This window comes from Stenella coeruleoalba (assembly GCF_951394435.1).
Source record: "Stenella coeruleoalba genome assembly, chromosome: 9".
Classification (NCBI taxonomy): Eukaryota; Metazoa; Chordata; class Mammalia; order Artiodactyla; family Delphinidae; genus Stenella; species Stenella coeruleoalba.
This window is the reverse complement of record NC_137155.1, coordinates 20,059,625-20,074,273: the sequence shown is the minus strand read 5'-3', so window position 1 is coordinate 20,074,273 and position 14,649 is coordinate 20,059,625. Positions and strand designations below refer to the sequence as shown.

Here is a 14,649-nt window from a genome sequence, read left to right as displayed (position 1 = left end):
AACTGAAACAAATTCCTAAGCTAAATTTTATTATTCAGTTTAAATTTATATAATTATATAACATATATCATATTGTATGATATTATATAAAATTATATAACATAATAGATATATGTAATGTTATATATTCTATAAATTTATATATTATTTTTAAATGCCAAGTAAAGGCAAACAAAGCAAATAATACCCTAAGAAATGCAAGTGATAAAACAGATAAAACCAAATTAACACTTAGAATGAATATATAGACATTTCTAAGAATTTAAAGCCTTGGATTTTGTAACAGTATAAAATCAATCCTCATTATTCATGTATTGCATATTTGCAAATTCAGTTACTTATTAGAATTTATTTATAACTCCAGGATAATACTTGTGGGCTTTGGGGACCATTTGTAGACATGGCCAGCGTGGTGAAAAGTTCGAGCTGCCCAACACATGCATTCCCAGCTGAGCTCAGAGATCAACACTCTTGTTGTCTTATTTCAGCTCTCATACTGTAACCAAGTGCTCTTTTTGTGGTCTAAGTGCCATGTTTTTCCACATTTTTGTGTTTTTTGCTGATGTTTTCACTGTTTAAAATGGCCCCTGAGCATAGTTCTGAGGTGCTATCTAGTGTTCCTCAGTGCAAGAAGGCTGTGATGTACCTTAAGGAGGAAATACGTGTGTTAGATAAGCTTCCTTCAAGCATGATTATAGTTCTCTTGGTCATGTATTCTGTGTTAATGAATCAACAATATATACTAAATAAGATGTCTTTAAACAGAAACACATTGAAAACAAGGTTATATATTGATCAGTTGACAAAAATATTAGGACCAGAGGCTCGTAGAAGCCTAACCCTGCATTTCCCCTAGGAGCAATGGTTTGGTATTTGCTAATTCAGTGTTTGTGGTGACATTATAGAAAACATAACTACCATAAATTATGAGAAACAAAGGGAAGACAGGGAAAGCCACAATTTCATATTTTTGATTTCTTTATTATGATTTATTTTTGTTTTGTTTGAGGAATATAAAAGGAAACTCAAGATCAATCTCCAATACAAGAAATAAAAATAAACATATTTTGTTTCCTCAACATTGGTTATATGAAGTTTATTGAGTCTCTGGAAATTTAGAGAGATGACAGGAAAATTAGATGCCATGCCCCATGGATCTCTTAGCTCCTCCATGATCCCTGGCTTGGTGTGGGATACACAGTAAAAGATTTTGCTGATAAGATATTGACATTGATAAGATGGACATTCCAAGACTCCCATGAAATATTCCAGTTTCAAAGAATTCTAACCTGAGAAGCCCTGGATATCTCACTGAAGACCTAGACCATTAGTTCATCAGATGACTGCATGTTTTATAGTCTTATTAAGAGTGGACCTTTGGATATTTCTGCCCTATATTTCTCTTGATCCAGACCCTTAAGGATTCACATAGTGGATCTTTCATGGTAGGTCCATGCTGGAGGGTTTCCTAGTCTGGATCTCTTTATCTATGCTAGAGATGTACTTGCAAGGCATAACAAAGAAACTACCAACTATTATTCTAGTTTTAACCAAAATCAGGCAGTTCTCTATGGGCTGCTGAAATCAGGCTTTTGTTTAAAGTTCTTTCCATGAACTTTATAATGAACAAGGACTAAGACCTCTAAGGAATATTAAGATAAACATTATTTACTGTTGACATTACAAACCAAGTAGATTAAAAAGTGAATGTTTTAATTTTTTATCCCCAAACATGTACTCCCTAAAGAACCATCAAATTTAGTAAGTTAGAAACTACAACTATGTTAAATTAATAGGCATAATATCAAGAAAAGGATCTCAGTACTGTAAATAATAATTGTTATTAAATTTACTTACTTCCTTTGGTACAAATAGAGACATAAAGGGTTTCTTTATTTTAAGAAAACTGTGTTAAGGGAAATGAAAATTTGCTTTTGGGATCTGATCCAGATACAGTAAATGCAGATCCTTTCTTAAATATACTTTGCATAAGAAAAAAAAAAGAAGTTTGAATATATTGTGAATATAGACTGATGAAAGTAATTTTCATATGGGGCTTATAAAAATATATCTTGCTACTTTAAAATCCCAACATGTATTGGTGTTAAATAATTTGTTTAGATCTGAAAAACAAGTCTGTAAGTGGGCGTAATGCATCAGTTCCAGGTTGAGAGCAGATACGGGGTAGAAGTTTCCGACACTGCCATGAGGAATCAGTAGACGATTCTAGGAGTCAGGGCAGGCTGGGCATGAGAAAATCTGGAAAGGTTTTCCAGCAAGAAGGAGACGACAGAGAGTCAAGGTCGGAGGGTGGGAATTCTGTAGGAGTTGAGGACCAGAAATCAGCTCTTCAAGTTTTTGATTATCTGATGGCTGCCTCTTTGAAACCCTCTCTCCTGGTCTTTGTGACACAGCACTCTTCCAGTTCTCATGTTTTACCATCCTTTTGGTTCCTGTGGCTTCAAATTGACATCCATATCCATTCTGTGCTGTTTGTAATACTTAGATGTTCAACTGTATGTTAGATATTTCTACCTGGTGGCTTGTCACTCTATTCAAAACAGAAATAATACTACTACACTCTCCCCAGCTTACGGCTCCCTCTCTACTCTCATTGCCATGGCATTACTTAACTTCAGTTGGAGTCATATTTCATGGTGCTCTCTCAACTCTACCCTCTCCTTCCATTTTTCATCGCTTATCATATTCTATAGATTCTATTACTCTTTGACAAAAATAGTTGCTACCCCTTCACCACCCCTCCTGCCACCACACTAGTTCACCTCTTACCTAGTGCCCGCCACTACACTAGCACCTCTCACCTAGCACAGCATTTCCTACTGGTTTCTAGCAGAAGATTCATTCCTAAAAATGGTGCTAGAAAAGAAAAAAGGATTCCCATTATCAACCAAAATTTGAAAAATGCAGCATATGTTGTTTTCTTCTTGGCCAGCAATAATGCACATTTGCAAATTACTGATAATTTTCAGAGCCACCTGTCCTGGAACTCCGTTGTCACATAACATTTATCAACATCTAGGTACTCACGTTCCAGAAAACACACTTCGGGAAACAATGACCTGGACTATTTAAATGGCCTCTAAACTGCTCTTTTTGCCTAATCTTTCCCTTTCCGGTGCACCTACAATTTCAATGATAGATTAATTTCTCTCAAATGCTTAACTGATTATAGTATTCCTTTGCTCAAAACCTTCAGTGGCTCCCCACTGATCTAAGCAGTGATTTAAGCACCAGGCTCTCCACAACATGGTACCAATATTCCTTTCCAGTATTATCTCTCTGCCCCCCACATGGCAGGGTGGCACAGGAGAAGACGTGAACTTTGGAGTCAGACCCAGGTTCAAATTCCAAGTGTCCTTTAAAAAGTGCAAAACCATAGGCAAGTGATTTATTGCTTTGAACCCTTTCTTTGCTCATCTGCACATGCAGGAAGTAATTGCGTAGATGGGAGGATGTAGTGAGATAGTATTTGTGAAAGCTTCCTGCACAACACTCTCTGCCCCCGTGGGCTGTAAACTCATTAGGCAGACTGAGCCTCTTTCATGTGGTCCTCACTTAGTGTCTGCCTCTGGCAAGTGAACAATAATCTTTTAAAATTAAGAACCCAGAATTCCCACTTACTAGTGTCGATAAAAACTGATTAATAAAGCGATTTTTGGCCTTTATTTGGGGTATTTTCTATGGTCCCGAAGGGACAGGAGCCAGTTCCCATAGCACGTCCAAGCTTTTTAGATGGAACTATGCCACTGGCCCTTGGCTAAGTGGGGTGTGCAGGGCCCAATCAACATCAGTGCCTAGAAAGCAAATCCCTGATTCACAGAGATGAAACAAAAGCCCAATGCAAGAGTCAGAAAGCTATACCTTTGTTAGATTTACAAAAGCTTAAAAGTGCTTATGATTTCACTTGAAAGTCCAACATGAACAAAATACAAAGCCTTCAATACCCCTTCCTAAGAAGGAAAAGGGGATTTTTGTTTGATGTGTTCACTAGTGTAGCCTAAGTGCCTGGAACAATGTCTTGCACATAGAGGATGCTCAGTTAATATATGATGGATGGATGGATGGATGGATACATCTATATGCTCTAGCATAGTGCTGAGTATACAGATCTTTAATAAATTCCTGACTGGACTTGACAGGCTAAATATGTGGGTTTATAGCCTATCCAGTCGAAGGCATTTAATAATGTACCTTGCGCTAAACATCGTTCCTATATATTTCTGCTTTATAAGATATTATTATCTATATTATCATCATTCTCCTTCTTTTTTTTTTTTTTTTTTTTTTGCGGTACGCGGGCCTCTCACTGTTGTGGCCTCTCCCGTTGCGGAGCACAGGCTCCAGATGCGCAGGCTCAGCGGCCACGGCTCACGGGCCCAGCCGCTCCGCGGCATGTGGGATCTTCCCGGACCGGGGCACGAACCCGTGTCCCCTGCATCGGCAGGCGGACTCTCAACCACTGCGCCACCAGGGAAGCCCAAGAATGTTACATTTTATACACTGCATATTTTTCCTTCAGCACTGCACCACTCAAAATTTTTGTAACTATCATTCCTACATGAGGGGAGAATAGCCAAATTTCTCCTTCACAGTTCCAGGAACCAAGACTCAGCAAAGTTAATGATCTATAGATCCAATAAGAAGTAGATGCAGGGGTGGAATCTAGGCCTCCTGAGTATCCAGGAGTAAATACAGTTTGGAAGTGTAAAGTGAGCCTGACACATTTAGAGCACATGAATAGTTAGGCTGAACGGGAGCGTTTGGCTGGAACGAAGGAGTAGATAGAAAAATCATAGGAAATCAGGTTAAAGAAATAAATAAGAGATCGATTACAGAGCACTTTAAATAATACAATAAGAATTTAGATTTTTAGCCATAATTTTGAAATTATTTTTAAAACAATAAAATCCTTTTTTAATAAGAAACCTTACATGAGACGCCAATATGTAAAATAAATTAAAAGGAGGTGGTTCCTTCAATAGAAGCTGTTCCCCCTTCCTGTCCTCAGCCTCTCAGGAGAAGAGTTTGAAAACCATGAAAAAAGGTTTGAAAAGTATGAAAAGTCATGAATGCAGACATGTTTGGGGCAAAGCAGTGACATAGCAAGTGACAGAGAGACCAGGTGGAGGGCCCACTGCGGAGGCAGAAACACAGAGAGGGGACTGCTATGGCTGCCCGCAGGGAGGGAAGGCAAAGATGCCGGAGACAAAAGAAGAATCAGAACAAAGATGGGGCAGACTAGTTCAGAGATTCGTACTTGGCAGATGTGGAAGGACAGTACAGTCACAGAGTTGGTGAAGAGCAAAGGAAAAGGCTGCTGGTTTTGATGAAAGGCAAGGATGTATTTTAATGGTGTTTTTGTCAGTTAGACATTCCTCCTGTGCTATGCGGTGGTTGGAGAAATAGAAAGCAGCGCTTTTTTTTCTACCAGTTTTCTTCCCTTTTCAAACAGATGAAACAAAAGTCCACTGCATGAACCAGAAAGCTGAACTTCATTATATGTAAAATTTTAAGTGCTTGAGATTTCACCTGAAAGCACAACGTGAAGAAAATACAGAATTCTCAATGCCCCATTCCCAGAAGGAAAAAGAACCGTTTCCATTTTTGTAACATTTCTGTCCTTCACATAATCTGGATAACTAGCACATTCAATTTTATCTTTAAAAACTATTTACCCCACTGTGGAGCTAAGTATCATGAAATGATTTACTTCAAGTATAATTATTTTAAGATTCAAGATTTTTCTTGTGCTTTTTAAAAATAAAAGATGAAAGTGAAACTTGTTGAGTATGTGCATCTGACCAACTGCAGGAATTCCAAAGCGGGTGGTTTTGATTGAGAACGAATAACAGTTTGGGGCACACTGAGTTTGATGAGGACGATCTCCTCTTCCTCCGTGTTTCTGAGACTGGTGATGCAACGTGCTCCCGCCCTTTTCTGAGAACACGGAAAGCCTGACTCAGGAAGGCAGCTGCAGCTCTTAAAAAGAGCTCCAGCCCGGCCCCCTTCCCTGCTGGGGCGAGCGCCACCGCAAAGATGAAGCTGGCGAAGTGGTGCTGGCTGAGCTCCGCTGTCCTTGCTGCTTATGGTTTTTTGGTTGTGGCAGACAATGCAACAGAGGAAATTAAAGATGAAGCAGCCCAGGACGCCTGCCCGGTGAGACTAGAAAGCAGAGCGAAATGCGAGGAGGGAGGAGACTGTCCCTACCAGGTGAACCTGCCCCCGCTGACTATTCAGCTCCCCAAGCAGTTTGGCAGGATCGAGGAGGTGTTCAAAGAAGTCCAGAACCTCAAGGAAATTGTAAAGAGCCTGAAGAAGTCTTGCCAAGACTGCAAACTGCAGGCTGATGACAACCGAGACCTGGGCAGAAGTGGACTGCTGTTACCCGGCACAGGAGCTCTGGGAGAAGCTGGTGACAACAGAGTTAGAGAGTTAGAGAGCGAGGTTAACAAGCTGTCCTCTGACCTTAAGGATGCCAAGGAGGAGATCGACGTGCTTCAGGGTCGCCTGGAGAAGCTGAATCTTGTAAATATGAACAACATAGAACATTATGTTGATAGCAAAGTGGCAAACCTAACATTTGTTGTCAATAGTTTGGATGGCAAATGTTCATCTAAGTGTCCCACTCAAGAACAAAAACAATCACGTCCAGGTATGTATAATGTTTTCTTATCATTTGTTCATGAATGTTATATAGCTGGACAGTATCTATAAACATTAACCTTATCATATAAGTTAAATAAAGGATGAATTATATAAGTTAGGCCTTTTATTCATCAAGGTGAAACAGAAAAAACTATTATCTTTGCACATGTGCCCACAGAAAGGAATAGGACCTAATTACAAAAAATCATGAGTTCTGTATGCGTCAGAAAGCACTTTCAAAGATCTTATTTGCTGACGCCAGAGCTACACACAAACAGAAGTGGAGGGAGAGAATTTCTTTTCTTTATTTTTTTTAAAAAACATCTTTATTGGAGTATAATTGTTTTACAATGGTGTGTTAGTTTCTGCTGTATAACAAAGTGAAGCAGCTATATGTACACATATATCCCCATACCTTCTCTTTCTTGAGTCTCCCTCCCACCCTCCCTATCCCACCCCTCTAGGTGGTCACAGAGCACCTAGCTGATCTCCCTGTGCTATGCGGCTGCTTCCCACTAGCTATCTATTTTACATCTGGTAGTGTATATATGTCCATGCCACTCTCTCACTTACTCCCAGCTTCTCCTTCCCCCTCCCCATGTCCTCAAGTCCGTTCTCTATGTCTGCATCTTTATTCCTGCCCTGCCCCTAGGTTCTACAGAACCATTTTCTTTTTTTTTGATTCCATATATATGTGTTAGCATATGGTATTTGTTTTTCTGACTTACTTCACTCAGTGTGACAGACTCTAGGTCCATCCACCTCACTACAAATAACTCAATTTCATTTCTTTTTATGGCAGAGTAATATTCTAAGAGAATTTCTTAATGTTTCAGTGAGTTTAACTTATTTATCTCTTCACTGAAGTGTTTGAAAATAGTAGAGTTAAGGCAGTGTTTGGGGTTGTACTCTGTTCTTTGGAAATCAGTTTATTTGTGTGGTCAGGTGACTGCTCCTTATATGGCAACAAGAGACCTCTGAAAGATTTTAGCAAGTAATCTGCAGTTCATAATCCCGAATGTCTAGTGGAAATGGGAGATTTTATAGATGGGATAAAAGCAGCTATATGGCTTCATATGTGTGCAAAACTTTTTGCTTTTAGACCTAGTGGCCCAAAAACATTTTAAGGGGCGTTTTGGCATACCAGTAAGGGAAGGAATACATTCTTATTTCTTCCTCTCTTTCACTAGAATTCAAGCATGTAACAATAGAACCCATCTTCCCCATCCAGATTATCTGCTGATAATCTGAATTAGCTTTAATAAGTATATGTTAAAGGCCATAAACCTAACTGCCTGTTCTGCCCACGAACCGCTAGCTGTGGCACTGGTTCCCCCAAACCCTGGTTTTTCCACATGAGTTTCTGGGACCATTGCTGATGGTGGTCTTATCACACTTTGGAAAGCCATCTCTGCATGAGTGTGAGGTTGAAGGGATATGGTGCCTGAAGCAGAGATCATGGCCCTTAGAAACAAGCACCTCATGCATCTTCCCTAGGTAGATTCCCCAGGGAATCTACCCAGTGAAGGTATTTGGGAGATTCCAGGACCACTGTTGCTAATAGTCCCAGCAGCCTGCATCTAAATGTGCCCTGCACATTGCAAGGCAGAGTTTCACATCTTAGGTGACATACGTGGGTGAACATTAGATGTGGTACTGCATGGCAATTTGTAATGACAAGAACAAGATTCTACTGTCTTTTTTTCTACTAAGTTTTGGGGAACTATCTGAATATTCTGAGCTCTAAGTACAGATGAATAGATTATTTGTGGCTCATAAGTGTCTTGTATTAAACTTGCCTGATCCAGTACCAATTTTTTTAAAAATTATTTTGGAGTAAATATCTGTGTTGGTTCCTACAGAACCACATTAACTGTTTATTACACTAATCCTGTGCATAATCACCTGTGGTTTCCTTCTAGAAACCAGACATGGGAAACACTAGCTAAATATTTTCCTGGATAATAAATTCAGAGTAAGAATATTGGTATATTATTGAAGTTTTTAAAAAGAACTTAAGCTTCTGTGTCTAATTGTCAAGCAGGTAAAATAAATGGAAATGTTGATCAATGCTGTATTTTAGAATTTTAATAAATCATTTAGAACGATCCTATAAAACTGCCTGAAAGTGGAGTCTATCAGCCTCTTTAGGTGAAAGGATATAGAAGCCTGTGCTTCCTCTGTATACATGGAATGCAGTTCTAGGAGCGTTGGAATCATCTGACTTTCAGGACCAAGGGATGCAGTGGTCACAAGGACAAGCTTTGCAGCCAGCCAGATCTGAGCTCTGTCCTGGCTCTGCCTTTTAAAGCTTCTGTGAAGTTGGACAAGCCACGGATCCTTTTTGAGCCTAATGTTCTTTCTCACCAGCAGGTTGTTAATAATATCTACATCATAAAGTTCATGTGCAGATTAAGTGTGAAAATGTTATCAAGAATCCCTAGAACACATGCGGAGCCCTCACTAAATATTACTGAGTTACTGAAACTATCACTTTTATGTCTTCTTGTTGTTGTTTGTTGGTGGTGTTGTCAGTATTATTACCAACCAAGACTGTGCTGGGGAGCTTTGTCTGCTTTATGACACCAGGTTCTTGTTCTGAGTCGTTAACAAGCATTTGCTAAACAGGTTCAAGTAAGTTTAGCTGAGCAAGGTTTCATTATCACCATTGATCAAATTATAAAACTGCTTTCGTGCATATAAAGAATTCTTTAGATGCCTAGTTTTTATCAACAAAATCCAATGCCTTTCTTTTTTTACCCCTGCAGTTCAACATCTTATATATAAAGATTGCTCTGAATACTACACGATAGGCAAAAGAAGCAGTGAGCTCTACAGAGTCACACCGGATCCCAAAAATAGTAGCTTCGAAGTTTTCTGTGACATGGAGACCATGGAGGGAGGCTGGACAGTGCTGCAGGCACGTGTTGATGGAAGCACCAACTTCACCAGAACATGGCAAGACTACAAAGTAGGCTTTGGAAACCCCAGAAGAGAATTTTGGCTGGGGAACGATAAAATCCATCTTCTGACTAAGAGTAAGGACATGATTCTAAGAATAGATCTTGAAGACTTTAACGGTGTCAAACTCTATGCCTTGTATGATCACTTTTATGTGGCCAACGAGTTTCTCAAATACCGTTTACACATTGGTAACTATAATGGCACAGCTGGAGATGCCTTACATTTCAGTAAACATTACAACCACGATCTGAAGTTTTTCACCACCCCGGATAGAGACAACGATCGATACCCCTCTGGGAACTGTGGGCTCTACTACAGTTCAGGCTGGTGGTTTGATGCATGTCTTTCTGCAAACTTAAATGGCAAATATTATCACCAGAAATACAGAGGTGTCCGAAATGGGATTTTCTGGGGGACCTGGCCTGGTATGAGTGAGGCACAACCTGGTGGCTACAAGTCCTCCTTCAAAGAAGTCAAAATGCTGATCAGACCCAAGCACTTTAAGCCATAAATCACTAATGCTCATTCTTTTGGGTATTCGTTACCTAATAGGGCAATTAATTCCTTCAGCACTTTGGAATATGTTTCATACTCTTTTTCCATGGCTTAAAATTTCTCTCTGAGCAATGGGTTCTTACGCTATACAGCATTTGAAATAAAGCTGAAAAATATGCCATTTAAAGAAGTCCTTTGTTGCTGTTACGCTGTTATCCGAATAAACACTTGCAAGCAATTGGGAATATTGAGAATCACACAGTAGAGTTATAATTCTCTTAATGTCTCTTATTTGAAAAATTTTTACTCATATTACTCACTCTAATTAAAAAAATACTTGTTTATTCAGTAGGCTAGATTTTACACAAGTAACCTGTATTTTGACTGTGACTTAAACGCATCTTTTCAGGCTATAAATAGTTATTGGGTATTTATTTGTCTCTAAATATTCCTCATTCTGAGATAAACTTACTCAATTTATGGCATTTACAGCATTTTAATTCCCAAGCAAAGGGAAACATACGTAATTAAACCTGTTCCTGCACTATTCGTGAAATGTAGAATTTTATCATTTAAAATATTTTAAAAGGTGATAGCGTAATGTCACTCCTAAGAGCACTCAGAAAATGAATTTAACCTTAAAGACCATGGTTTAAAGGTAATTCATTCATAGTTTATAACTCTTTAGATGTTTGATGGTAAAAACTGCTTTAACATGAAAAATATCTTCCTTTGCTCTAATGCACAACTGTTTTTAATTTAAGACTGCTCATTACTGCGCGAGACTACTGGTAGACTTTCTTTTGGAGAGGTAGGTGTGGGTGAGGAGTGAAGCACTTATATGTAGGCCAATTTTATATCCAAAGCGATAATATCATTAAGTGATTCACTTCATAGAAAGCTACGTTTTATAGGACAAATAGATAAATCTATTTATAAAAAATATGAATTTTGAAATATATAGAACCGTAGTTCAAATATTATATATTTCAACCCTAAATGGTATATTGCTTGTTTTGCTATCAGAAGATTCAAATACGGGTGTTTATTTTTTTTAACAAAACAAAAGTATCTGGAACTTTTATAATTCATCAATTAATTCCAGAATGCAAAAATGATATTCAAAAGATTATAAAAATAGTTTGTTAAATTTCACCATTGTAAAAAGGGACCATTTCAGAGAGAACAGCTGTATTCTAATGCACGTTTAAAAAAGTGCTCTAGGATAAAATTTAAAAAGGATACACCATACTGTATGTGAGTCATAGAAATACATTCAACGTTCAATTTCTGGTGTCTGTTTCTACTAAAGTAACCAAGTTTTCAAAAATAAATTCACAAAGATGCAGCTTTACCCATTATTTGAAAATGATTAAGGAGGATAGTAACTTTAGGTAAGAAGTTAATTTTTCAACTAATGTCTTTTATAGAAAATTCTAATCAAAAAGAAGCAAGATATTCTTTTAAAAATATATAACATACAAAGTGTTCAGGTAAACATGATGCAAACTATATTACTAATACTATTAAAATACTAAAGCAAGAGAAATGCAAATAGAATTAAGTGATGACAAAAATATAAAATATCGTAGATTTCAGAGGCTTCATATCTACTCAATAATACATCAAATGTAAATGTTGTAACTAATTCTTTATTTCTCTCTCTTTTCTGTTTTCTAAAAAAGACTATGAAGATTTTGATATTATACAATGTATTAATTTCAGATAAGGGCATTTTCACTTACTATATATAACTATTAATATATGTATAAGTTTAGGTAAATTTCTTTGATAAAAACGGACTCCTTAAAAAAATACAGTTCTAAAAAAAAAAAAAAAAAATACAGTTCTAAAGAAAAATAGCTCATATAGCAAGTGTCCACTGATTTAATAGGAACTAGGTAGCATTTCAGGAGAATTTGGCAAATAATTCATTAATCTATGTAAATACTTAAAAGCTTATCTTTCTATCTTTCCACCTTATATTAAGTAAAATTTTATTTCCCATTATACTTTTATGGTACCTTTCTAATAACAAACTCTGTAACATAGAAATTCCTTTCTGAAATCATTTCATGTCACTTATTATATTATAAAATATATTTTAGATTTTGGTAATCTTTAACATATTGATGGAAATAGATTATATCTGAGAGAGTCTTTTGCCTTAACATAACTGTTCACTAATATATGCTAATGTTCATAAATGTGGATTGACTACTAAGAAATACATTATTTTAGAGTCTTGTCTCGGTTTCATTTTACTGGCTAATATTTGTTATCTTAATTAACAAATTATTTCTGAGCTTTATCATACTTTGAAAATATTGACTAAAATTAGGCCTCTAGAAATTCCAAATGGAACTGGCTCACGTATCACAGAAAAAAAATCGGATTTTCTGATAAGTAGTAATGCTCTAAATGAAATGATGACACATTCATCCAGTAAATAAAGAGCTTAAATTTACGACGATAAAAGACATCCAGATAACAAAATTCACTGGTCCTTATTTCTGAATGGCTACCCAAGGAAAGGGCAGAAGGTTTAAAGGTAAAGAATGATGGGTAATGTCGTCATGATAAGCTCTTGCTTAGAATTCTTATTTTCCTTTATGTATAAATAGGTTTATGTTTTGTGTCTTTTAAAAGCCTTGTGAAATAAAAGATTTAATCTTCTCATCTATTTATTTCTTCAATGCAGAAACATTAAGTATTATTTGTAAAATAATTTTTATATATTTACTCTTGGCTGAAAACTTGCATAATGTTTACCTAACTAGACAGTATCTTTGCCTCTGTGAAGACTTTAATGAGTACTATTTCATTAACAGGAAGACAGAGACAAATACAGGGACACCATTATCTTATTTCCCTCTAGAATACTGTTGACACATTTGAAATACAGAAGTTTCAGTTTCATTTTGCAGCGTTCAACGCCTCTCCCCTTTTTTCCATCATTCTTGTTGCTGTTCTGGTTTAGCCCTCATCATCCTCTTAGGATAATGCAAGCCCTTCCTAATAGTGACCTGTGCCCCCAGTTTGAATCTATTCCAATCCATCCTCCATATCACTGCCACAGGGATTATTCAAAAATACAATTCTGATCATGTTATTTTCCTGCTTAAAACCTGTCAACAGCTCCTCATTTTGTATATGATAAAATCCAGCAAATAAGCCCCTTCGTGAACCGATTTCTGCCTACCCTTTCAGTGTCCTTTCTGCCACTACTCACACTCCTGCCAAACTGAATGCCTTGTTGTTCTAGTACAAACCATATTCTCTCATATTTTCATTACTTTGTGTTACTGTTCCCTTGGTCTAGATAGAATGGCATCCTTGACCCCCACTGAGTTTTGTCTTATTATCTGTAATTAAGAGCAGGGACTCAGCAGCCAGACCAACTAGGTATGAATTTCAGCTCCATTATTTGCAAGCTGTGTGAAAACAGGCAAAATCACTTAATCTCATTGTTCTTTGGTTCCTTCAATTATAAAACTGGGATAACAGTAGAATAGAGTTATTGAGACGATTAAATGAGATAGCATATGCAAAGCACCTAGAACATACATATCTATTATCATCATCATCATCATCCTAAATAATTATCTTTCCTGATGACATCAGGAGGGGTTTGGTGCCTTGTCTCTTTGGTCCTATACCATCCTATATATTCCTTATTATGTATTACATTATTCCATAATCGTCTAGGTTCTACCCTAAAATCAATCTGTTAGGCTAGGATGTAAAGGAAATTTGAGACAAGAGTGTTATTACTCAAAGTGGTTCATGAATATGTTACCATAGATGAAGAGCTATAGTCTAAAGAAGCCAGAGTTACAACTGGGGAAGGAGTAGGTACCACCAAGTCTGAGGATCTGGGAGATTGTGGATGCGGTTTAGAAGTGATTGACTTCAGGGGAGGAGATGGCAAGACAGGATCATATATACTATAGCATTGCATACATAAGAATGACAAACTTTTAGAAGGGGTTCTAGGAACATGCCTCTGGGTATATATCATGCAGAGGAGTATGGTTGTACTAGGCAAGACAGTGATTGTTCTACCTGGCTGAGTTCCTAAAGAAAAAAGTAGTTTTTCATACTTATACCATCTTGCAAATTTGAAATTAATTTTAATCATACCAAATGCATAAATGCTTTAATTTTTTTTTAATTATAGCTTAGACTAAAGACCCCTTTGCAAACCACCTTCAATTCCAATGCCTCCCTCTCCCCAGAGGTAACAAGGACAGTTGGCTGAATCCAAACTCGAATTTCATTCTGTGCATTGCCAATTTGCAGTGTTTACTGAAGCATAGCTCTGCCAGGTTTCTTTTGTTTATTGATTGGGAAGAGTTGGAAGTGAGAATAGGAGTGAGGGAAATTGGGGGTACTTGGAGAGCTCAGAGTCCCCTGAATTCCCAAATGCGTGACAGCCTGCGTGACTCCTTGGAGTGGTCCCTCCCCCACATTAGATAGAGGGCTTCTTGCTGAAGGCACTGTTGTCTTCTTTCCTGAGGGAGT

The 14,649-nt window shown here is 37.5% G+C and overlaps 2 protein-coding genes across 2 annotated transcripts in view; one reads left to right on the top strand and one right to left on the bottom strand.

The window, feature by feature from the left end:
• Nucleotides 1–14,649, bottom strand: part of CCDC146 (coiled-coil domain containing 146) — a gene marked incomplete at its 5' end in the record, with an annotated part of 109,846 nt that overhangs the window by 74,044 nt on the left and 21,153 nt on the right. The gene's annotated exons all lie outside the window — the stretch shown is intronic.
• FGL2 (fibrinogen like 2) lies at nucleotides 5,999–12,801 on the top strand. Its single transcript, XM_079931720.1, has 2 exons — nucleotides 5,999–6,673; nucleotides 9,435–12,801. Exons 1-2 carry the CDS (start codon nucleotides 6,058–6,060, stop codon nucleotides 10,139–10,141), a joined length of 1,323 nt encoding a protein of 440 aa, XP_079787846.1. The 5' UTR covers nucleotides 5,999–6,057; the 3' UTR covers nucleotides 10,142–12,801.